Here is a 24,485-nt window from a genome sequence, read left to right as displayed (position 1 = left end):
TTTTATAGAAAATTATATTAATATATACAATATCAAATAAATATGCTGTTAAGATATATTTTATGGTAGATTTAATAAAACTATTTTGATAGTATGGATTTAACATTTCGGTAGATTTAGTCAAAATAGAAAAATTTGAGTTAAAAATAAAACTACAACTTCTTACATTTTGAAATGGGAAGTAGCAATTTAATTTTAAATTAGGATGGAAAAATCAAGGTGGATGGGATTCCCAAGAAAAGCACTACCAACAAATAACAGTTAAATAGTAAATTTGGTCTACATATCTTACTACGAAACTAAAGGTCATGTCCCTGCTACTCTTGAATTTTGAGAATCTAAAATTTATGTTAGGTTCACAACATATACGTATTTCTAAAAGTACAATGAGTTGTACAATATTACGGGCCCAACGTATACGATATTATTGTTAGGTCAGTCTCAATGGATTTCATGAAGAGTCTCGTGGTATTAAATTATATGTCATATCATCAATTTTGCTAACATGGCGAGAAGAGAGAAGGAGGGTGTTTCATGGGATGAGAGAGAAGTTTCATCCCTGTAAAAACTCAGCCGGCACAGTTATCTAGTTCGCAGTCTTAATAATTATATCATAAAACTGTGCACTGAGACTGACCTTACGCACAAATCGCCTATAGCCCATAAGACAATCTGTTAAGAAACATTGATAAGGGCAATATTGCACCTTGCAAATGTGTCGTCCAGGCTCTAACTCATCTATCGCAGAAGCTCCTCTTGCCTACCATTTTCATCTCTGTTGGTCTCTATCCAATGCATAACCTCGTCGTCCTTGACTCCTTGAGCACACATCGATAATCCTGGTTGTTTCGTGACTTCAATCAAGTCCCGAGCAAAATATCCAACACAAAGTTCATCAGAATCCAGCGGATCAAACCTTTAGTAACTTGATGTAGAGCATCCATTCCATTGAAATAATGTCAAGTCGTTGGCAGGGGAGCAGGGCAGCGGTGAATGGTGACCTTTGTCGTGTTCAGTCGATGCACATACCTGTCTTCTTGAAAGATCACATGCGCCTAAAAGCCTTGAGCTAGGTAGCCGCAATCAATCTACACCCCAGCCTTCTTTTCTCCAGCCTTTTTTCCCCTGCCACCACACAATCCAACTCCATGTGATGCCTCTGGTATCAGTCGTACAATTGCTCCCCAAGACCAGTGTTAATTTAGTCACCTGCACATCCTCTCACATTACCAAAACAAGATGGCTATTATGCCTTAACATGGGGCCTGATCACTGCCTCAGCAAATGGTTGCGGTGGTTCTGCCTACTTCCCAAAAAGTGAGCCCTTTTTCAGGAGAACCATGGAGCCACAGTGCTAGTATAACTCGGTTTCCATTAAGCTTGGAGGACTAAACATTCCCCTGCCTGAAACCCTAAGCAAATAAAGCTTCATGTCTTTCTAACCTTAAACTCCTCCCACATGCATCTGTTGATGATCAGATAGAACCAGCAGGGAGAAAGAAAAAGGTAGTCAAACTCAATAGAACCCCACACAATCCAAGTCAAAAAAGCCCGCAGAAAGGGAGAGGAGAGAGAGAGGATGAAAAGGCAATGCATAGAGCCAAACAGATGCCACTTTTCTCCGTGCTATCTCAAGATGTCATGTGATTCTATAATCTACTGCAAGCATGAAGTAGTTATTGGTGGTACTTCACTTCCCCTCATCACCTCATGCATGCAACCCTCATCATACAGCTTCCACCAACAATGGAATCACTAGGCACCACCTAGCTAGGAGGTAGGAGCTCATGGCTTCCCCTCCCCTCCTCTTGTGACTTGTGAGATTTCAGCATGCCATCACATCAAATAACACGCTGATCTCACCACCTTCCGGATACAAAATAGCTTCACATCTCAGCACCGCGGAGCTAACACCGCCACTCCACCAGCAGACTGCGGCAGCAGCCAGCCATGGAAGGCGGCTCCCGTGCGCTGCTCGGCCAAACGGGAGACGAGCAGTCTAGGAGCGTCGCCATGGCCGGCGCCGGCGCCCTGACGGTGGCGAGGGACTACCGGAGGGGGAACTGGACGCTGCCGGAGACGATGCTGCTGATCGAGGCCAAGCGGAAGGTGCACGAGGAGCGGCACCCAGGGGACCAGGTCCTGGCGCGGTGGCGCTGGGTCGAGGACTACTGCTGGCGCGCCGGGTGCCGGCGCAGCCACAACCAGTGCAACGACCGCTGGGACAACCTCATGCGGGACTACAAGAAGGTGCGCGCCTACGAGGTGGCCGGCGCCGGCGCCGGCAGAGCGCCCAGCTACTGGGCGATGGGCAGAGCGGAGAGGAAGGAGAAGGGCCTCCCGAGCAACCTCCTCCGCGAGATATACGACGCCATGGGCGAGGTCATCGAGAGGAGGATGAGCTTGGGTGGCTGCGGTGGCGGCAGTGGCGGTGGCGCCGGCGGGACGTTCTTGGGGGCGTCCTCCGGCCTCCTCGACGTCCCCATGCAGGCTTCCCCGCTCGCCCAGTTCCTGCCCCGATCTCTACCTCTAGGTACGTCTCTGTCGTCGCGTCCGGTCCTCTCTCTCTCTCTGAGTTCTTGGGCGCCATTTTGTGCTCGATGGTGATGTGCACGACTGGTTTCTTTCTCACTATAATCAAGAACAAGAGACGCGGCATCACGGGTACCGCGTGGCGCATTTCAGCCCCGAGTCGCCGGACAGGAAGAGGAGGCGGCCATCGCTGGACGACCTGCGGCCAGGGATAGGGAGCAGCACGCCACCAGCGCCGGGAACGCACGTCCACCGTCAGGAACAAGGACACCGCCACCGCGAGGACGACGACGATCACGGCCGCGACGGCGAGAGCTCCGACTCCGAGCGCTCCGACGAGGAGGAGGAGGAGGAGGTCCTGAGCGGCGCGATCGGTCGGTGCGCGGCGATCCTGTCGGAGGCTCTGGAGAGCCGGGAGGCCGCGGAGGAGCGGCGGCACCGGGAGGTGATGGCCGTGGAGGAGCGGCGCGGGCGAGCGCTGCAGGCGCGCCGCGAGGCCGGCCAGCAGTGCGTGGCCGAGCTTGCCGCGGCCGTGAACCAGCTCGCCGGGTCCATGCTGGCGCTCGCCGCCGCCAAGCACAAGGACAAGGGCGGCGCGGCGCCGCCCAAGTGAGACCAGGTCCCGTCTCGCATGATGACGCCGCCGTGCCCGTGCGTGCGTGCGGCCGCTGCCGGAACCAGGACGCCGCGTGCTAGTCCGATCTGCGCACGCCGCGGGCCATCGAGTGGGCGTCGACCAGATCGAGATCGTCCTGCCAGAGTGCCGGCGATGCCCGATGCTCGTCTCGCCGCTCGAGGCCGTCAGCGCGTGCGCGCTGCCATCCGCGGCGAGTCCGAGACGCCTGGGGGCTTTCTTCTACATGCATGTGACTAGCTCGCTGGGTTTGCTTTTCTGAACTTCTGGTCGTCCTGAACCTGACAGGTCTAGACTACTGTCGTAGGATGCATTGTTCATGCATGGTAGAAGCGTATTATTAGAGACGGGGAGATTGCTTTTGCTTATCTACGGTCAAGGAGTAGTGTTCTTTACAATCGTGCTAGAACAGCAGGGATGCAACTGGTATTCGACGGTGTTCTTTGGTTCAGCTAATTAATTGCATGGCAAGTTTAGCTCCTCTCTCACCCTAATTACATGGCATGTCATTCTAGCTCACGGCAAATTTTGGAGTGAACCTAATGAGTTGACTAAAAAAGGTGGGACTTGTATCCCTAGGAACAAAGTCTGCTAGGAACCGTGGCGGACGTATGGTACCATACCTTTTATAGATATAATTTGATGCCTAGATAATCATTTGGTGTCACGGATCGAAAAATCAACCATGCTTGTTACTGGGGATGAAATTCATCATATGTTGTAGCATCGTACAAGCTCTTGATTTTCCATACCTACCAGTCGAGAATGGAGACCTGGTGGAAATAGGGCTCAATGGCTCGTCCACCCCTCTCTTCCTTTTCTTCTCCGCCATCGACGCTAAGGGCGATGCCACCGTGCACAGGCATCTATAGATAAATTAGCTTAATATTTATGTTAGCTTCGTCCTTGATCCGTGCCCAAATAAACTTGGGGGTGGGATCGGAGGAGGGAGTGGGGGGCACAAGCCCCTACCCCTAGCCCTGTCCTAGATCTCTCAATTTCCGAGTGGCAAGTTTTCCACCGCCTCTCGTCCACAGTATATTTTTCTCCCGTCTCCGGTGGCTAAGATATCAATCAAATTTGGTTCCTTGTTGACTACTCAAAGTCATTTAAATCCCTGGTGCGTCAGAGGCGAAGCCATGTTGGGCTGGCTGAGTGCACATGCACCAGGCCAGGAAAAAATAAAAGATTAAGTGATTAGCATCTAAATTTTCTAGGAACAAGATTTTTTTTTACATGTGTATATTGAGGTGCCTTTATGCTCTAGCTTTGCCTCTGTAGACTTACCCACTAACCACCTCCACTCTCGAGCCAACCTTCTATCCTCGGCTCTCCCTTTAGTCCCGAACCAACCTAAATCGAAAATCCCTAACCCTAACATGCTGGAAAAGATCAATTTTACCTTTGAGGTGGAATATATGGGTATGAACTCCAGTGTTCGGTAACGTGCATCATGAAGGAGGGGGAGAAAAAAAATCCGAGTGTCACATGGACAAAATACACCCAAAAGCACGCGCATCATTTACTAGTTCCCTTCCCAATTTCCATCCTCATATAGTATGAAATAAAAAAAAACTAGAAAACGTACGGTACCATTTTGTTTATTGCGTGCATATAATTAAGTTTACCGTGTCAAATACATAAACAAGAACAGCAACAATAACGACATTATATTAGCCATAAATCCGCAAACAAGCATGTCGCGGTAATTAAAATGCTAGGTCGGCAAGCAATTGGAGCCTCCAGCTCCCGGTACCACAAGGGCGCAAGGCCTAGATGGTTTTTTTGGAGTGCTTCAGCGCTAGCCTTCAAGCACTGCTCAACTCCTATCATCAACAAGACTTTTGTGTGGAGCAACTAGCTACGGAATCACGCCAAGGAAATCTATGTCGTCGTCTCGCTCCCATTACACTTAGTGAAAGAAAAGGAGCACTCATGTGTGTCATGAGCCAACCTTACGTGCTGCCAAGCGCCAACCTTGTCATGGACATGAACTCACGGTGATCATGCGTGCCATGCGATGGAAAAGGCTGCAATGCGTGTCGTCCGAGGTGCAGTGCGTGCGCAGCAATTATAGATCAGAGCCGCCGCTCGATCGCAATTCGCAAGCTAGCATCATTCTCACACGTTGCTTAGAGGCGAGCTAGCTAGCTGTACATGCATGCATGTGTGGCTAGCCACTGATCACATCACAACAGTGGTAGGATAGATGAGCAGGAGCTATGGTTTGTAGAGAGAGGTAGCGCTAGCTATAGCGAGGGATCAGGATGCATGCCTGCATGCCTTCAGTTCGATCCAGTCGTTTCAGGAATTGGCTGTGCACGCGTGTCCGATCCTTTGCACGTATGTGCATGCACCTCAGCATGTGCCGCGTTCTTGCTAATCATCGCATCCGTGGCGACAGCGTAACGTCGGTCGTCGTGTGTTCGAGGCCTGCACGCCCAAGTGCCTTGCATGTACAAAGGTTCATCGTATCGATTTGCATAGCAGTAGGCATGCTGAATTTCGTCCAACAGGATGCATGGTAAGAAACCAAGCACGCATATACCAGCGTCTGGTCGATCGATGCATATGCATATGCATGTACACCACGAGCTCGAGTGCGTACGGTGGAAGAGAAAAAAAACGAGCAGTGAAAGCGATTCCAATAATAAGTTTGCGATTGCACGCAGTCGTCGGGGCCAAGGGGAAGGGACGACCAAGGAAACGGCCAGCAGCCCAGCACAGCAGCATGGGTTCGCATCGCAATGCATGGCACCAACTGATGGCTACTGATCCTGATCAGAGATGACAGATAGAGAGAGGGGCCAGGCGCACTACAAGGGGAGGAGAGGAAAGCTTTTGTCCAGGTCCGCTGCTCATCGGCCGGCCCCTCCGCCCAGACACAGGCCATTCAGCCGGACAAAAATTGTTACCATGGTTACTGGCCAGGCCAGTGACGAGTGGAGGCGCCCCAGGGGCACAGCAGGCAGCTCAGCTCAGCTCAGCTCAGCTGCTGGGAGGGAAAAGTTACTGTGCCGCTTACCTAATGCACAGTAACGCGACTGGCCCGGGCGCAGGCATTGATGCTGCAGCCAGCGCAACCAGGAGCACAGCAGGGGGTAAAACTAATCGGAGAGAATTCCGGCGAGAAGAGAGAGATGGCTTGTCTGGTGGCGCTCGTGCTCGATCAGTTCCTTGACGGTGGTGCAAGAAGACAGAGGAGTACTTGGGGGCTCGTCAGGCTGTGGCAGCAGGCAGAGGGTAGCTCGCTAGCTCGTCCTAGGCGCGGCAGGTGAGAGAGAGACGATGCAGGGCGTGAGGACTGGAGCGCGGTCAAAGGAATCAGGCCCTAGACACCGCTGCGATCGCTGCCGCGGCCGTAGCCCTGCCGCGCCACGGCGAATGGCACGTCAAGCTCCTCAGGGCCGGCTGCCTGCGGCCCCCACTGCTCATGACCCTGCTGCCCGCCCGCCTCGGCCTGATGCCCGAGTCCAAAACAACAGCGTCGACGGCGACGTCTCGTCGTCCTCCCCCCGTCCAAGGCTCCAACCACTCAGAGAGAAAAGAAAACTACTAGTATACACTATTCTGCTTCTGCGGCCCTCGTCGTCGACGTACGCCGCGGGCGTTGATGCTCGCCGCCAGCGGTGGCCCGCGGTGGCGAGCCGTGCCGTGCGCGCACAGCAGGGGGAGGCGGTGGCAGACAGCTTGGCGACTTCGCCGGCTTGACGTATCTTTCGGCTTCGCTCCTGTTGTTACGCTACGCTACTACTCTTCCGATGTTTCTGGTTCTCGACGTGGAGTGAATATGCATATGCACGCCCGGTGTTAAACAGTACTCTTCCGTTGTTTTGACTTTTATAAATTCATAATTTTGCAAGTATCAGTTCCCATAATTTGCAATTTGAATTATTATATGTTAGGGATGGACACGTATATAGTATTTATAAGATGATTTTTTCCTTAGTGATTCATATTTAAATATAAAATTTAATAAAGCCAAATAAATACTGTACAAGTGTTTGTTATGGTTATTCAACTAGCATTACATAGTAAATATACAGAACAGTTTTAAATTATTTTAAAAAGTTAAAAAAGCATTGGTAGGAATCATGGCATGCTGTAAATTTCTCACATTGAAGAAAATATTTGACTTTGGGTTACGCGATGTTTCTGTTTTAGAAAGAGCTTTGTACTTGCACTTAAAATTTTTCCTGATTCGAAAAATAATTTGGAAACAATCCAATTCCTTTTCATATTCGCCAATCGCCACGAAAATATGGATGTGGACTTTGCTCCATACTCCTGCTCCTTCCGTTCATAAAAGAATGCAACTCTTGCATCCTGAGAAGTAAAATAATTTTAAATTTGACTAAATTTATAAAAAATACTAACATTTATGTCTCCAAATAGATTTAATATAAAAATATATTATAAGATTAATCTAATGATACTTATTCTATAATATAAATATTAATATTATTTTATAAAATTTAGTTAAATTTAAAATTATTTAACTTCTTAGAAAGCGAGAGTTGCATTATTTTGTAGACGGAGAAAGTATGTTCCATTTGGACCATTTCTAACCCATGGCTACCCCTCGAGCGTTCAGATTCACCAGCAGGGCTTTCCAGTCATCTAGTGGTGTTGAGCAAGCCTGGGGGCAATTATGTAACTTAGCAGGGTTAGAGGGGGAAACCCTTTTTCTTAAGCAAAAAAACCGGGGGAGAAGCATATAGCACACGCGGAACACGGGAGCGGTGGAAGCAAACAACTGAAATTCCCCAGTCCGGTTCCTTCCGTGCGATTTGATCTCGTCGGAGGCGCGGCCGCGGTTCCCCCAATCCGCCATCGAATTCGATGGCGGCCAACGCCGGCAACAAGATCCGCAACGCCAAGCTGGTGCGAATTCCCTATCCTAGCGCTCAATTCCCGTTCTTGGTTTCGCCGCAGATCGAATCCCGGCCGGCCGGATCTTGATCGCCAGTATTTGGCTGGTTGGTGCTTAGTCGCGTAGGGTCGGTCGCGATCGTATACGTTCTTTGCCTATGGATTACCACGACGGGACAAATAGATGGGGTCCTTTCGTTTATGGTTGTTGATAATAGTTTTAAGAATTTATACTTCCTTTTTTTTGGCGAATTGTCCAATTAATGTTTCTAGATAAATGGCTAGCTTCTGGTTAATTTCTGCGTTATCTTAGAGAAACAGTACCTGCGTTTTTGGTTGCCAATTGGTGGCTTGAGGTTGTCAAATGTACTTCGGATGATGACTTTAATTGGCCTTCAGTATTGGTGGTAAATGAACTCCTAAATGGTCTCTTATCCGTGAATAAATTCCGCTTCTCGAGGTTGTGGGGGGCTTGCAGTTATGTGTCAAACATATAATTTTGCACATGATATTTCTATTTTATCAGGTTCTTCTTGGAGATGTGGGCGCTGGCAAATCTAGTTTGGTTCTTCGGTTTGTGAAAGGACAGTTTGTCGAATTCCAGGTGAATCATTTGATTCTCGTGATGAGATAGCGTATTGCTAGTTCTTGTGCTCATTTGTCGGTCTACCTATTTGCAGGAATCAACAATTGGAGCAGCTTTCTTCTCCCAGACCTTGGCGGTCAATGATGAGACTGTTAAGTTTGAAATCTGGGATACTGCTGGGCAGGAGAGGTACCATAGCTTGGCCCCCATGTACTATAGGGGTGCTGCTGCTGCCATCATTGTCTATGACATCACGAATCCGGTTAGTAAAACACTAATAGTTTACTTGTTCTAGATAAATTGATGTATCAGGATTTAGGACCCAGCGATTTCTTTCAAAGGTTCATAGTTTAATGGATTCTTTGGTTAATAATAACGGTTAGAAGTTAAAACTCATACCAATGCATTGCTGAGATGAGCACTGATTAGTAATGAAACCATAATTAGCAAAAGTTTTCTGATGGTTCCATTCATGGTATTCTTGTGACTCAAGCAATTAAAACGAGATGTTTGTAGCTTTTTATCCTTTCAGTAGTGTGAAAAAGTGTTGACCTTTCAATATAGTAAGTGCCTTTAACCAGTGGTAAAACTACATGGAGTGCCTGCCTGGGTACTGGGATGACTTGTACTTCTATGATATATCTCTTGTTGATGCTATTGCTGAAAGCCATTGGCAATGCATAGTTGACAACTTATATCTGATGTTCCTTTCAATGCTCTGCACTAATCGATGTGCATCGATCTTAACATGCCTGCTCATTCACTGATAAACACTTGCATTTAGATGTGTACTAATCTCTCTTGTTTTGTAATTTCTAATTTGTAGCCATATTCCAACCACTTATGCACCTCCCTATTGCACTCGTGCTCCCTGTTTTTTCATACATCATGCAATGATTTAGTTGGGGCTACAATTCAGAAGCAACACATCATTCAACAGTTTCATCTCCTTTCCCCTGTTAAATGCAATTACACCACCATGTACTTAATCATTATTATGTTACTGTTAGGCCTCCTTCACTCGTGCGAAGAAATGGGTCCAAGAACTTCAAGCTCAAGGTACTTCGAGATTGAGGATGCTCCGTCTATGTTTTAGTTTTTTTTCCCCTGCAAAGAAATGTTTTTTATGCTTACCCAAAAAAAGTATATTCATGGTCCTTTTGCACTGATCTGCCCCTTATATTTGATATACTTTCTCAAAATGGCATTCGACGCCCAATGCTTCTGGTTTTCAGTATTAAATGATGGTGTATCTAGTGGCCTTATTTTAAAAATAAATCACTTTAGGCTTCCCTTTTTAGCCTATACCTTTTCATTTGATCTATACCTTGTAATGTTCCATGTATGCTATTTTTTATTTCGTACTTCCTGTGTGGCCATTAAATCATTTGGAAGAAATAGAGATAGTGCATTACCTTTTCTATATATGCCACTGAATTTATTTTTCCCTGAAACTTAGATTCCCCCAACCCATTTCATGTTTGAGTTTTTGGGTATGGTTGATGGTAATGTGAATAATGAAAAAAACAAAGCCATGTAATAGTTATGTAGCTTGTTGATACACAAGTAATGAATTTTCCCTTTACTTTGGTGTAGGAAACCCGAATACAATAGTGGCTCTTGCTGGCAACAAAGCTGATATGCTAGACGCAAGGCAGGTGCCAGCAGAGGTATGCAATTCCTATTTCTCCGTCTTTCCTCTCCCTATTCATTTTACTTTCTTCCTGATCATGGTTTTCAAGCCTTCTTCTGTTTCAGTATATAGCGTAGCATTGTCATAACATTTAGCTGCTTTGTTTCTGGTATGCCATCTCGGGAGGCTTTAGATTGCCTAATAATAGCCTAATAATATCACTATTATTGATGCCTTATGACCCTTCTCTTTCTTTTCCCTTTTTTTGATGGGTCATGTTGGGTTTGAAATCTGACATACCCCAACTTGCTTGGGATTGGCTGGGTTGTTTTTGTTGTTGTCATCATCATCATCGTTGTTTTTTGGTCCGGCAGTTTCTGGCACCTTGCCTTTTTTTTTCTCTTTATGGATAAAATTAATCCTTTCGATGGTAATTTTCCAATCTACCTTGCAAAAAGAGAACTTAGCACACAAAATTTTCTACTATGACACTATCCAAATTTTCAATCCAACCCCACTTGCATGCCACGCGATATAGATGTAGCATGAAGGCTAAAAATATTGCAATCTACAATTAGGATACATAAGCCTGGACTGCTTCCTGCTGTTGTAGCATCTTTTTCATCCGGTGTGGCCCATGTGTTACAATCAGTTGAACTTTGTTGATATGTGTGTTCGATATAATATTCTTTTGATGCAGGAAGCAAAAACGTATGCACAGGAGAATGGACTTTTCTTCATGGAGACATCTGCCAAAACTGCAATCAATGTGAATGACATATTTTATGAGATCGGTGAGTTGAGTTCCATTCTAATTTGGTAGGGTGGATGGTCCATGGGCTGAACACTCAGTTGTAACAGACAGATCTTTAATTCATAGTACAATCCACTGTGCATTCACTCCACAATCTCTCTATTTATAATACATAGTAATCTCGGTAGTTTCTTGCTTTTTATTGCTGATACTGTTACATTCTAACATTGGACACATTGATTGTCTTCTAATCCCTTTGCAGCAAAGAGACTGCTTCAAGGGCAACAGGATCCAAGCCCACAGGCTGGAATGGTTCTGAACCAGAGACCAAATGAGAGAATGGTCAGCAGTTCTTCATGCTGCTCTTGAATCTGTGTTTCAACCTCATGCTGCCATTGTGAAATGTACCGGAGGAAGTTAAACAAAACATCCCAGTCTTCTGTGTGGCTGCATTCCAGCCTGATAATGCTCCAGCTTCCCTCTTCTTTCTTCTCATGTGTTTGTCATGTAAATGTCAATACTAGAATATCACTGCACGGATAGTGTTACTGAAGTGTTGATTGTGCTCTTATCATATGATTGCGCCCACTCCTTCCAGATTTGCATATATCACAATTGTTGGGGTTTTAACCTCGGTCTAACTTATGCTACGTCTGCTGTGCCTTTGATATGGTAAACCCAGCCGCAGTTTTAATTGCTGCAGAAACCAAGAAAAGAACACTACCATGCCCTGTTATGTTTGACGTTCCCTGTTTATATGACACTTCGGTGGAATTAAATTTCCGGACACACAACAGTTACATTTTAAGAGTAATTTAATCTCCAAATTCCTTGCATGGAACCGTTAAATTTAAGGGTAAATTGTGCTATCGGCCCTTTTGTCTTGAACTGTTGAATCACAAATTCAAAGTACACAGAGCTGGGATTCTATTTGGTGAATAAACTATCCATTCAAATGCTCTTCGGATATACACATGGCGCAGATGGTGTAAGCATAACAGCGTGCTAGAACTTTGGTACAAACCAAACTGGTTATGAAATTCCAGCTTTGCTGAAAATAGGGCGATTTCATCTAACCTAACTTGTTTGCTAATACTTTACACATTAACTTTCTCTAGTTAACCTGATATTCATAACTTTACAAATCAAGGTCACACGGTGCTGCCAGGAAGCCAAGTCTTGTTAGCTCTGGGATCCGCTTGGCGTCATCCATCATGGCCATTTTGCCAGTGTTTTCTTCACACCCTTTAAGATCTTCATGAACCACATTGTGTTCATCACAAAGAGCACTGATGGCACAAGAAATGTCAGGTAGTACCCAAAGGCGTGCATCTGCATAATCTGTAGTTAAGTAATTTGGAATAGAAAATGTGTCAGATGGCACGAAGATGTTTTGTACTCGAGCAAAATAAGATTGATGCATTTGGAATGAAGATCTCTGTACCTGACTGTAGTGCAAATAGATGTGATAAAATACATATATGAACAAAAATATCCTTGCCACCTGAAAGAAATATGAACAAATGCTATCATCATGAGTCATCAGGTCAATATATCAGGGAATGTTAATGGTTAGCCATGCAAATGATTTTTGTGAAAGCGAAAACATCCCAGTATGGCAACCCGCTGCTGAGAGACTTCAAAATTGAAGCCTCAAGAGAAAAAAGGAGGTGTTTTTAAAAATGTGATAATATGAGTGCAGTCATTCACAAATCACTCCTTTTCAGCCATTTATTTTTATCAGTTTTCCATATGGAAGCTTCATGCGGACATTTGCATTCTGTTTCCAACAGAAAATCAAGAACAACAAAAATGGAAAGGCAGGCTGTTTCTTCTTTTTTTTTTAAGGTAAGACAGGCTGTTTTTTAGTTCAAGAAATATTAGTATACGCACCAGCCATGCAACAAACATCAGAATTCCATTAACCAAGTAAGCGCTTGATTTTTTCAGTCCAGCTGTGTCAAGGAACCTTTAAAGAAAAGCAGAACAAACAGCACATTACAATCAAATCGTATTGAAGTTTTTTCAAAAAAAAAGTATTGACTGAGAATTCAATTTTAAGAAATAAATAAAACAATTCAGTTGCTTTACCATCGCAAGTTGATTTCAGGGGTGGTTGTCTCTGAAATAAGAACCATGTATGTGTAAAACTGCCCTTCCCCAGACAACATTGTGTATGCTATTGCAACTAAGGAAAGAGTATGATGGAGGACCTGAAACGGCAATACATAACCATTAGATAATGCTAACCAGGGACACCTAAGAACCTTCCAGTGCATATATGTTTAATGTTTAGTTGGCACCTACATATTCCATTCCACCAAGGGAAGGATACAACCAGAAGATCATTGCAAGATCAGTGATGAAGTAACCGACAGAAACCTGTAAAGCATACATGCAAGTCACAACTATGTCAATTGAAGATGAAATGTAAGCACATTATATAAAGAATAAAAGAAATGCTACTTTATCAAAATAAATGGTATTCAGTACCCCCAATGCAGAAGTGGATATGATCGAATTACGGAATGTAATAGGTCCCTTGATCCGGTCAGAGAAAAGATCAGTCGACGCAACAAGATATAACGACACAGCTGTGATAAAGATTGCATGTGCACTGGACATACCCCTGAAACGTATAATTGATCGTCAGTATGAAGATTCTGAAAAGAAAAGATATAATAGCTCTCAAACATTACTAACCTATTGTTCCATTCGATGCGTTGTATTTTTGTTAATGAAGTATAGCCCTTGAAGTAAAAGGAGCTCAATATCCGAGTGAAATCATAAGCCTAAACAAGAAAGCATGCTGTTTGTCAAAAGACTTGACTTTTGTCATACAAAAAGTTGCTGACAAGGTCCAGAAATGTAAAGGCCAGCAGCCAGCCATATGATGGCATATATTCTGTCACATATAGAAGTACTCGAGAAGGTTGTTTTGTTGTTTCTGGAGGATGGCGGGACTTGAATAAGGGACTCACGCCAGATAAGTTATCTTTTGTCCTGATCTATATACTTGATTCATATAGGCTAATTTGACTCAGGATGAAAAATGGCATCAGATTGAGGATATAGTAGACACAGCAGTGCTTGACTTTGGACAAATTGATTTAAACCACTACTAAAACTTGCCCAAGGATATCCATATGGGGAAAAATCAGTGTGTTCATTCAACATTGCTGGTTATGAAATAACAGTTAGCATCAAATTGGCAATGGTACAACTGAACTGAGAGGTACAAGGGTTGTCAAAAATGTTAGTGACAAAATCACAAAAAAAATTAAATTTAGCATCAATGGTCAAGAATTTATAAGAAGAAAGCACTAATAAATACTGTGGATGCATTTTGTCTTCTTTCTGCTAATAAGCCTTGCGACTTGCAAGGGAGTAAATCAATATGTCTAGTCAACATTGCTGGTTAGGGAATTACAGTTAGCATCAAGCTATTGATAGTAGAATTACTGGACTGAGAGGTCTGGAGGTTGTCAACAATCTTGGCAACGAAAGCTACATTTAAAATCAACAGTCAAGAATTTAAACAGAGGAGTAATAAATGTTGTAGGCACAGTTGGTCTTCTTTCTATTAATAAGCCAACAACTAGTCCTATTCGTGGCAGTTAGCCTTTCACACCACTATGGACACACTGGTGTTACTCATTTGGGTTTAGTGAAAAGAAAGAAAAACATCAATTTGGTGTAACTAATCTCTCAGAAGGTAGTCATCCTGTGCAAAAGAGTAAGCCAGAAGCATGGATTGCTGCTCACATTAAGTTGATTACCCAATGCAATCATGAACCGGAAGTTCATAGCTTAGACATTGGAAGCGAAAATCAACCTACCATCTTGCAGAGGACAATGCCCATGAGCACCGAGGTGTACGGAACAAGTGGATCGGCTAGCAGGTAGTCCCTCATCAATGCCTGAGCTTGATATTTGTAAGCTGTGACGGCTGCCATCTTCGCGTCTCAAACAGCACCTGCATCACAAGATGAATACTGACATGAACCTATTTCCAGAGAACATCCCAGAATTGGATCTTCGTGGTGCCTGAAACATCTACCAAATTTTCCTAGCAACACGTCTGTTATGCTCATGGACAAGCTCAAACCTATTCTCAGCAGCATTTCCACACAACTTCTATCAATCCGGTCCCAAGGCTGTGAAAAGGTATAGGGACCGAGGACACACCACTAAGCAATCCGTGTCTTGGCTGTGAGCATTCAGCCTATGAATGCTGAGGCCGGAACTATCCATAATCTAAAGGAAAAAAAAGCAATCCGTGTCAACCATCACACCGACAAATTCTGAGCAACTCATGGCTCAGATACAGATGCTGCAAGACATCATCAGGTCGGCTCGGTGTCGGTGACACAGGCAGATCTCCATGCGCAGCAACATAAAGCGGTACTCCGAACGCTGCAACCTACGCAAAGGTAATGTACCTAACTTGCCACCAAATGGTCAAAACACACATAGGATCGAGGCACTTGGTGTACTTCACCAAGAAACGCCACCGACGGCCGGCATGGCCCCAAGAGCAAAAAATCCCCCCCAAATCGCAGGAAGTCAATAAAGCCCAAGATCCGTGGAAGAGGGTCAACTCAACCCAACCCCACCAAGAAAGAAAGAATGGGGGAGATGAATAAAAACAAGCCGAAAGGATCAAGAAACAAACGCCAACAAATGATCCGCGCCGGGGGGGCGGCAGAGCGGGGCGACAAGTACCTCGCGCAGGGATGGATGGGAGCTCGCGCGCGAGAGTGCGGGGGAGCGGGGCGCAGCTACGCGCGCGGAGCTGAGGCGGGGAGGAGGGGGAGGCTGAGCTCCATTTCTTGGGTGGTGGTGCGCTGGTTGTGCTGTTGGTGTTGGCGGCGGGCGGGCGGGCACGGGGGAGGAGGGAGGGAGCGGGTAGGCGGGTAGCTGCGGCGTGCCACCACCCGTCGGAGCCTTTTGCGGCTGCCGCATTTGCAACTACCACCTTGATTAAAGCTTGCACCTTGATTATCACACCAGCATCATTAAGTGCTTAATCTGAAGACAGATAATGAGATAAACTATTCTGCGTGAAGACAGAGCTAGCATATATTTTTACTTCCTGGCAAGAAGACACAGCTCATTCGGTGAGGGTGCTAAACTGCTTAATCATTGCCTTGCTTGGGCAAATCCAGAGGACTGGTGAGGGGCAGAAAGGTCATTCGACATGGCAACTCCATCAGCTTGCAGCTGGTCTCCATTGTCATCCAACCAAATTACCACTGTTTTGTCAACGTTATTAGTGGAGCCTGGTCACATTGAGAGCTGCTGGATGTGGATAAGCTGCTGTCGTTTGCTGCACATTGCACATGCTACTTTTGAACATCCATATTTCTATACCAAGGAATCTAAATGGACAAACTGGACACCATATATTATTGTTTTCCCGATTTTGTAATCCGAGTTCATTTCCTTATAGCAATCAAATGGTTCCTGCGTAGTAGTAAGAATACTATTGGAAGAAGGGTGTCATTTTGTGTAAAGGCGAAATTCTGTTTGTTTTCTACGAATTTATATGAATTAAATTCTTAACTGTCCATGTTGGCACGTGTATTTTTTTGACCGAACGGCACACGAAAATATTGGCCAGAGAATCGAACTGATTCTGTGAGCCTTTTACATCGGTGTTGGTTAGTGTAGTTTGCGGTTACTGTCCCAAAATCAGCTCCATGACGTGGCAGCACCACCCTGTGACACCAAGTACTAGCAGCCTTGCGCGCCAATCGTTTGTGCTCTTTCCGGGGCCCAAAAAGGTACTTGCAGAATGCGGTACCGGCTTGGTTTGGTGTCTCTCGCGGATTTTATTTCTCGTTTTGTTTTGTTTTCGCGCGACACCGGTCACGAGTCGCAAGCAGGATGGACATGGACCCGAGTTATGGAGCGAGCATGAACACAGGCGAAGCCAAGCTAAGCCAATCCCATCCCATCCTCCGGCGGATCAGGTCAGGCAGGATACGGGGTTACGTGGACTCCACGGGAGCACGTCGCCTTCCCTGTCCTTCCTTCCTTCCTTTCGTTCTGGCAACGACGCTGACCGGCTTTTTATTCTTGTTATTGTTATTATTATTCCTTCATCAGAACTGAAAAATTAGTGGACCGATGAAGCTGCTGCGCAGCCGTGAGCACACATGTGTAAGGTTCCTTGTTTAGGAGTACTGGGTACTGCATCAGACACACTATCTTTCCGCAAAAAAGCGGGAGGCAAGCTTGGATTGTACTCGAGCGTTTTACCTCACTTCGTGTGCGAACAAACCATCCCACCACGCTTACGTCAAGTTTCAGTGAGGAATATAGTCCATAGTTTCAGCCTAGAAGCTATACATTGCAGCAAGTTTGTGTAGGGCAAACTAATGAAACTATATATGAAAGCCAAAGTAAACACCCCTCCATTCATTTTTTTTTCTTGTGCTGAAACTCACTTTCAGTTTCAGGGCTCCATACCATTACAAGGTGAGGCGTCTGAGACGAGTCCTGCACCAGAAGACAAGGGAATAGCACACCCTTCAGGCCTCCTTTGGAACGTACACTTTTTTTTCCCTCGAATCCAATGAGAATTAAACTGATTTTGTAGCGAAATTCTGCAATTCTCAAATGAAATTTCTGCAAATAGCACGAAATTCTTCTGCTACAAAGGGGCGTCGCATCTGTTCAGTGTGAACGGCCTCTCGAAATTCCATCTCTACCCATGGGGCTGCATTAGCAAGCTCCAAGGAAAATAGTAGTTCTCAACATAAATTAATAATAGTTATATTATCATCCTACGCGGGAGCGAGAGAGAGCACGAGCATGTGACCGCCGACTACTTCCGTCCAGCCTGCCTACGCAACCCACGAGTGCTCGTGTGGAACGGGCACCAGCCACCAGCCACCTGCTGTCGCCGTCGTCGTCGTCGTCCTCGGAGGAGCTGGTCCTCGGCTGGACATCTGCGATTCTGCAGCTGCAGACAGGCACACACGGGCGTGCTGTGTCTCCTGCAACTCTGCAGCTGCAGCATAAACAAGGGAAGATGCTGCGGCCACGCGCATAAACAACCTCCCCCATGCATGCCTACCTTGTCTTGCAGCGATCCGCCTGGCCGCCCCGGCCAGCAGGTCGGCGAACATGCCGGGGGGAACAAGGTAGTAACAGCTCATGCTGATAGAGAGGAGAGAACTGAATGCAGGAAAAAAAATGGTGAGGAGAGGAAATGATCCGAAGGTTTTCAGTTAACTGATCGCACTACAGCAGAGTTTCAGTGTCACAAAGCCACAAAGGGAGCATTTCCCTGTATTATGGCTCGTATAAATCGACGATCATACAGTGCTCCTTCTTTCAGGCGTGTTGAGGACATGAGGTAGATTGCTCGCCTTTCCTCATCAGCACTCATGGATAAAGAGAACTTAAGTTAAAGAGAGCGAGAGAAAAATCCAATGGCATTGTTTAGTGAGCGGTCAAGGTCTCAAGGAGCAGGTGGTTCCTTCAAGCAAGAAAAGAAGAGGGCGAAAGGCAGAGCAACCAGACCATGTACTGTATGTATTTGCTTCATAACTCGGCTCCTCCCTTTCTCTGATGGCATCCAAGCCCTCACCGTGGGCCAGTAGAATTGGTCTCCGGTCGCATTCGGTTACAGGCGAGGTCCTACTTTCAACTGCATCATCATCGTCAACATCACCCTCAACGCCGGCCATCTGGATCAGCTGCCCCCGCCTGTTTGCGATGACGGTGCCACGGCGCCCGACGTCGAGACGGTCCGTACTTCGCTCAGGTGAACGGGTTCGTCGGCGGCAGCTCCGGCTCCGGCGCGCCGCAGCCGGTCGAGGCGCAGCTGCAGAGACTGCTGTCCGCGGATTCTGCCACCGTGGACATCAGTATGACGGGTGCTACGGTTCTCTCTCGGAAAAAGTCCAATCACGTATGGCTAAAGTCTGAATAAATTCCTTAACTATTTGGTCATTCAATTTGCTCCCTAAACTATATCATTTGGTTCGAAACAAAACATTCTCTAATACAATTTGTCTTTTTTATTTCTTCACGTATAAGTGGAATTTGAATTTAAAATTTTGGAAGATTGTAATGGGCATCACAGCGTATGTCAAAAAATATATTATAATTTTTTATCATTATTTTCCTATAATATTATATCATAATGGTTAATCTATTATTAAATGACATACCCGATCAAAATAATAATAACAAATTATTAACATATATTTTAAAATACGTTATGGTATCTACTATCATCTTGCAAAATTTTAACTTAAGACGTCACTTATGCGTGGATAAATAAAAAAGATAAATCTAAATCTTGTTAAGTGGTAAGTTGGACCAAATGACATAGCTTAGGAGGTAAATTAAACCAAGAAATATTTTAGCGGGTTATCCGGACTTTGACAATACTTGAGGGAATAATTTGGACTTTTTCCCTCTCTCTATAGGGATTTTGGAATGGCATGGTTGTTTTGGATGACATTTTGTGTACATTATTAGCCCATCAGACATGGGCTTGCACTGTTTGGCGATTTTTGTAGACACGCCTAATAGAAGAAGTTAGTGAAAAGATTGACTGTATCTTCAAGATTTAAGATTTGAATAAGTGGACGACATGTCTCAAATTACACCTTTGCTTTGCTTTTATTCTTGACTGCATTGAAAAGACAAATGGCATCAGTCACCACTGTCGCGATCGGATAGCCACCCACAGAAAGTAAACTAAACCGCAGAACTATCCAGCATAATGGTTTTGTGGAGCAGGCGGTTGCAGACCAGGCCCTATTCTTGTTTCATGAGTCATGACTGTGATTTTCCTTTCTCGGAGAGACTCAGAGAGCATCGAAGCACTTACACCACAAAAATTTGGTTTCTGGTCCCAAGCTGGTCCCGAGTTTTTTCCCAAGAGCACATCTTGGCCTAACATCTGCTCGATATTTTGCTAACACAGCTGAAGCATCCTACTTTCAGTGACATTTTCGTACAATGACAGTCTGATAGAGAGAATGCACCTGCAGAATTCCGACATAATGGTAGCAGGATGATTTCACAAGTCCTGTGCAAAAGAACCATGCAGTGAAACCCTTTCTACTAACTGGCACAGCCATTTTGCCTTCAAAGACACTAGCAACTGACAGAGTGATTCTTTCAAGTTCAACCATTGAAACATACATTTCCAAATTCCTTTGTTTAGCTCACTGCAATTATCTTGTGTCTTGTATATCAACACCCTTCTTTAAGGCCGTATGCATCTTTCATATATCCACAGGAATACGACTATTTTCTATAAGGACACAGATATTAGCACCACTCCATTTCCCAGCCAAAAAGCAGTTTTTACATGCAAGACAACTAAAGTGGCTGCAAAACTGACAACCAGCACTTGGAAATTATCTACCGAAACAGCATTACATGCCAAAGCACAGCAGCTACAGAAAATTTCTCATCAAGCTGGGTTGAATTGCTTCACTGTGCTACAAGTTGTCAAAACAGCCTACAAGCCTTCGTTCCCTACTTTTCTCAAAGTCATGTGCTTTGAACAGATTGCAGTTAAACTACTGATATCACCGTGATTGCTTCGATTTCCTATTGGATTGTCTACCCCTCCCTTCATACCTCACAGACGAAGATGAGGATGCTGATGAAGCTATGGCTGCGACGGCCGCCTTATCTTTTGTGAAGGCCTTGCGGACGTCCTCTTTGAGTTCAGAGAAGCGCATCCGCTTGACTCGCTGATCCTCTGGAGTGCCAGTCTCAAGGTAGATCAGATCGGTAGATTCTTCGTTGAGGAAATTGTCAAGAACATCTGAACAATGTGGGAAGTATCGTCTCCCTAGTTCGACTGGACAAATGAGAAACATCTCATTAGAAAATGATAGCATACTGCACCAAATACCCTGAAAGTAATTTTAGCATGTATAAATGATTGTAGTACAAATGAGGCAACGGTAGCTATTGCTGCACCTGTCTTTGTTAAGGCGTCAAGGCGTTCACGTAACCTCCTGTTTTGCATTGTGGGGGTCTCATTCAGATCAACCTCCTTCAGTTTACTGAAATTTGTGATGCCAGCAAACTCTTCAGTTGAATCAGCTTGTGCGATGCGCATGACAAGCTTGGCCTCAGAAGGGAAGAATATCCTTGCAAAGGCAACTACATAGACAAGAAAGTACACTTCAGCGTCGATTCTCAGAATAATATGCTTTAGTTTCAATCTGGAAAGAAGCGAAATAGAAGCACATAGGCAACGATACTTCTAGCAGCATTAAGTGTCTTCATCGTGCCAATTTTAAGAGCATATTCAACCCTTTTATTGTCTTACAAGGAAAGAGGGTACACAACAATTAATCTTTGACGCATACATTAATACGTTCTTCGAAGGACAGAAGCAATTGAATTTCTGCAAATAAAGCCTAGTGTGAATGTTGCAAACTAGCCAGTGAACAGTGTGAATGTTGCAAACCAAGCCAGTGACAGTGTGACACCCTATACTTCTAAACCTAAGAGAAGGCAAGAACGGCAAATTCTCAAAACACCAACTGATGAAGCATCGCCCTAGTGGCACAAAATGAACTAAAATCACTAGACATTGATCAAACCTTAGACTAGTTCATGCAGACAAGACTAATGGCAAAACGATAAAAGCAAGATAAATATCCTCTCCAGTCTAAAATAGACAATACAGTTCTATGAAGTTGATTTTGATTCGCTAATAGAAGTAGTTTTGATTGCTGGTGCCCGATCTGATTGCTTATCCGTGGTGTTAGAGAGGTAGGTGGGGCAAACTATAAAGGCATAGTATTAACCAACGCAGAATTAAGACTAGGGATTATAAGCAAACCTCTGTTCTCCAAGTTTATGAGCCTCATGTGAAAATTATCAACCAACAAAGGCGTGGCAATCGACTCCTCTATAGAGATCAGGTCAAAAATGATGGATTTCCTCTTAAGTTCTTGCTCCAATATGTGAATACACAAGTAAGGCTTGCTTGTCTCCTCGCATGTTTCCAACTTCCTGTTGCAGTCTTTCTCTCTTGTTAGTCTCTTGCAGATAGTAAGAGCATCACGCCCATCCAGCGTCCTCTCCAGCACAGAGGCTCCCCTCTCCACAAGTGAAAGAATGATGGCCGGTTCTCGCCTCATGCAAGCTATGTGCAGCGGTGTATACCCACTGTTATTCTTCAGATTTACATTGGCGGAATTAAGTTTCAGCAATTCTGCAAACACTTTAGGCTCACAGTAGGCTGCAGCATAGTGTAGAGCAAAAGCATCATCCAAGGTGACTGCAGACTCCTGTAACAGCAAGCCAACAAGGTCAACATCGTCAGAATCCAAGGCCTTGAGGATGTTTCTAACCCTCTTCTCATGCTCAGGGTCCACAATGGCGTTCTCTGATTCATCCTGAAATGCACTCTGCCGGATTTCCTTGATCTTGCAGTATATATCATCTGGAAGCTCCTTCTCGAGGTACCCGCTATCGAGAGTGGAGACTGCAATCCTCTGAATACACTGATTGAGCAGGTCCTGAAGCTCGCAGGTGGAAGAAACATGAACAATCGGCACCACATCTTCGTCCAGAGCTGTGCCAACAAAGTCAGAGAGATGGCGCTGCAACAAAAGATCAATGGTTAGAACTGCAATTTTCGTGTCAGCCAGGAAGTAGGAAGAACAAGCAAAATGACTCCATATCACTGGACCAATTGAGTGTCTGGTAATCTGGTTACACATTTTGCAGGTAACTATCGTTGGTGAGTGGCCAGTACCTGGAAGAGGGAGATAAGCTCGGAGATCTGGAAGCCAGAAGCGGCGTACATGGACTCGACGACAAAGTCTATCGCCGGTCGGCACGCCGCGTGGCCGCACGCGTCGTCCATGCAGACGGTGGCCTCCTGCGGCGGCGACTTGAGGCGGCCGGTGTAGAGGTACCCGAGGACGGGCATGAGGGCGTCCCGGCCGATGTGGCGGCCGCCGGGGACCAGGCCGTCGAGCTCGAGCCGGGGCCTCTCGCCAACGGCGGCGGGGGGCGGGAGGGAGGCGAAGTGGTCGAGGAAGAAGGCGCTCCTGGCGGAGAGGATGCAGCGGTGGACGCCGACTGCGGCGCCGCCCTTCCCCGCGGCGAGCGCGATCTCGGCGTCTGTGCAGTTGAGGAAGGCCGGGTCGAGGAGGCGCTCGAGGTTGTCGCTGAGGCGGCGCAGCCTGACGGCCTCGAGCTCGGCCGGCGTGGCCAGCGGCGGCGGCGGGGACTGGGGCGACGAGGACGGAGACGAGAAGCTAATGGTGGAGGTCTCCATGGGGCGACGGCTAGGAAGGCGACAGCCAGAAGAAGGTTCTAGAAGCCTCCGCGTGAGCTACTACCGGGATTTGGGAGGCCTGAAAAGTCGAAGCTTTCCCTCCTGCTCCAAAGATTCAAGCCTTTGCACGACGATTTCGTGGCTCGGGGAGACATCCGAGCCCGAAAACAGCGAATTCGCAAGGCGCGACGACGGATGCTACTAAACGAAGCAGGAATCTGAAGATTCAAGATGGAACGAGGAAAGCACAGCTCCAGCAAACAGAAGAAGCTCGGGGAATATTTCCTCCCGGAATCATGCTCGAACCATCAGAACACTCGACAGGTTCCGCAACAGAGGATACAGCAGAGAGGGAGCAGAAGCCCAAGCTCCCGCGGATTCAGGAGCAATCGCAAAGCGCGGAACGAACTGCCGCCGCAGCCTGAGAGAGAAGGGAAGCAGCAAGCAGCAAGCAGCAAGCCAGCAAGCAACGAGCACGGCAAAGCGGAGGCAAACGCGGCCGGAGCCAGAAGCGTGTCCCCCTCCTATAATTATCTACGGGAAAACTTCGCGCGTTTTTTTTATCCGCCCCGCACCCACCCCCCCCCCCCCCAACCAAAAGCCCGGCGAAGGAGAAGAACGTGCGCGATTTTCTAGTGGCGGGGGGACGGTGAAGTAATCAAGCCGCGGGCGTGACCGGGCGCGCGACGTCACGGCGGTGACGTCACGCCGGCGGGCGCGGGAGAAAAGTCGTGGTCTCGTGGAGCCCCCGGCCGTAGGAGACGGAGGGCGGAGAAGGGATGGGAGATGCCGACGAGGCCGGGGTTGAGCGTTGACATCGGGTGGGGAGGGCCCAGGGGGCAGCGACAGGTGGGGGATGGACGGGCGTGAACCGCGAACGCATGCATCTGCGTGGGCGGCGGGGGCTGCCTGGTCTGATCGGCGAGGTGACGACCTGGGGCCGTTTAGATTGCAAATTTTTATAACTTTTAGAATTTTTTGATAATGTAACACTTTTGTTTGTATTTAACAAATTTTATCTAATTATGGACTAATTAGGCTTAAAAGATTCGTCTCGTGATGTATAATTAAACTGTGCAATTAGTTATTTTTTTACGTATATTTACTGCTCCATGCATGTGTCCCAAAATTGATGTGATGGAGAGAGAGTGTAAAAATTTGAAATTTGGAAGCGATCTAAACCAGGCC

At 46.1% G+C, this 24,485-nt stretch overlaps 4 protein-coding genes across 4 annotated transcripts; 2 read left to right on the top strand and 2 right to left on the bottom strand.

The window, feature by feature from the left end:
* The first annotated feature begins 2,013 nt into the window (after nucleotides 1-2,013).
* LOC112873645 lies at nucleotides 2,014-3,145 on the top strand. Its single transcript, XM_025936659.1, has 2 exons — nucleotides 2,014-2,533; nucleotides 2,643-3,145. The coding sequence occupies exons 1-2, from the start codon at nucleotides 2,014-2,016 to the stop codon at nucleotides 3,143-3,145; spliced, it is 1,023 nt and encodes a 340-aa protein (XP_025792444.1).
* Nucleotides 3,146-7,862: 4,717 nt separating this feature from the next.
* Nucleotides 7,863-11,618, top strand: LOC112874843 (ras-related protein RABF2b-like). Its single transcript, XM_025938402.1, has 7 exons — nucleotides 7,863-8,050; nucleotides 8,565-8,642; nucleotides 8,719-8,886; nucleotides 9,635-9,683; nucleotides 10,221-10,294; nucleotides 10,958-11,051; nucleotides 11,274-11,618. Exons 1-7 carry the CDS (start codon nucleotides 8,009-8,011, stop codon nucleotides 11,378-11,380), a joined length of 612 nt encoding a protein of 203 aa, XP_025794187.1. The 5' UTR covers nucleotides 7,863-8,008; the 3' UTR covers nucleotides 11,381-11,618.
* Nucleotides 11,619-11,907: 289 nt separating this feature from the next.
* On the bottom strand, nucleotides 11,908-15,912 carry LOC112874842 (transmembrane protein 56-B-like). Its single transcript, XM_025938401.1, has 9 exons — nucleotides 15,737-15,912; nucleotides 14,851-14,987; nucleotides 13,715-13,803; nucleotides 13,505-13,640; nucleotides 13,319-13,393; nucleotides 13,103-13,224; nucleotides 12,905-12,980; nucleotides 12,456-12,515; nucleotides 11,908-12,352 (listed from the first exon to the last, which is right to left on the bottom strand). The coding sequence occupies exons 2-9, from the start codon at nucleotides 14,965-14,967 to the stop codon at nucleotides 12,224-12,226; spliced, it is 804 nt and encodes a 267-aa protein (XP_025794186.1). The 5' UTR covers nucleotides 14,968-14,987; nucleotides 15,737-15,912; the 3' UTR covers nucleotides 11,908-12,223.
* Nucleotides 15,913-20,290: 4,378 nt separating this feature from the next.
* Nucleotides 20,291-23,848, bottom strand: LOC112876214 (BTB/POZ domain and ankyrin repeat-containing protein NPR3-like). The gene is made up of 4 exons (XM_025940271.1): nucleotides 22,770-23,848; nucleotides 21,849-22,614; nucleotides 20,975-21,160; nucleotides 20,291-20,852 (listed from the first exon to the last, which is right to left on the bottom strand). The coding sequence occupies exons 1-4, from the start codon at nucleotides 23,295-23,297 to the stop codon at nucleotides 20,575-20,577; spliced, it is 1,758 nt and encodes a 585-aa protein (XP_025796056.1). The 5' UTR covers nucleotides 23,298-23,848; the 3' UTR covers nucleotides 20,291-20,574.
* Between the last annotated feature and the right edge of the window lie 637 nt (nucleotides 23,849-24,485).

The sequence above is a fragment of the Panicum hallii genome, chromosome 9, assembly GCF_002211085.1.
Source record: "Panicum hallii strain FIL2 chromosome 9, PHallii_v3.1, whole genome shotgun sequence".
Taxonomy (NCBI): domain Eukaryota; kingdom Viridiplantae; phylum Streptophyta; class Magnoliopsida; order Poales; family Poaceae; genus Panicum; species Panicum hallii.
This window is presented reverse-complemented; position numbering and strand designations above follow the sequence as displayed.

Bases quoted from the DNA above. Each gene is read 5' to 3' on its own strand.
- LOC112874842 (XM_025938401.1), bottom strand. From the start codon at position 14,967: ATGGCAGCCGTCACAGCTTACAAATATCAAGCTCAGGCATTGATGAGG. The intron at 13,804-14,850 runs GTAGGTTGATTT...TTTCTTGTTTAG, and splicing joins GCATTGTCCTCTGCAAGATG to GCTTATGATTTCACTCGGAT. The intron at 12,353-12,455 runs GTACAGAGATCT...ACTTAACTACAG, and splicing joins TCTATTTGCACTACAGTCAG to ATTATGCAGATGCACGCCTT.
- LOC112876214 (XM_025940271.1), bottom strand. From the start codon at position 23,297: ATGGAGACCTCCACCATTAGCTTCTCGTCTCCGTCCTCGTCGCCCCAG. The intron at 21,161-21,848 runs GTTTGCTTATAA...TTGTCTATGTAG, and splicing joins CATAAACTTGGAGAACAGAG to TTGCCTTTGCAAGGATATTC. The intron at 20,853-20,974 runs GTGCAGCAATAG...TCATTTGTCCAG, and splicing joins TGACGCCTTAACAAAGACAG to TCGAACTAGGGAGACGATAC.
- LOC112873645 (XM_025936659.1), top strand. From the start codon at position 2,014: ATGGCCGGCGCCGGCGCCCTGACGGTGGCGAGGGACTACCGGAGGGGG. The intron at 2,534-2,642 runs GTACGTCTCTGT...ACTATAATCAAG, and splicing joins GCCCCGATCTCTACCTCTAG to AACAAGAGACGCGGCATCAC.
- LOC112874843 (XM_025938402.1), top strand. From the start codon at position 8,009: ATGGCGGCCAACGCCGGCAACAAGATCCGCAACGCCAAGCTG. The intron at 8,887-9,634 runs GTTAGTAAAACA...TGTTACTGTTAG, and splicing joins TCTATGACATCACGAATCCG to GCCTCCTTCACTCGTGCGAA. The intron at 10,295-10,957 runs GTATGCAATTCC...CTTTTGATGCAG, and splicing joins CAAGGCAGGTGCCAGCAGAG to GAAGCAAAAACGTATGCACA.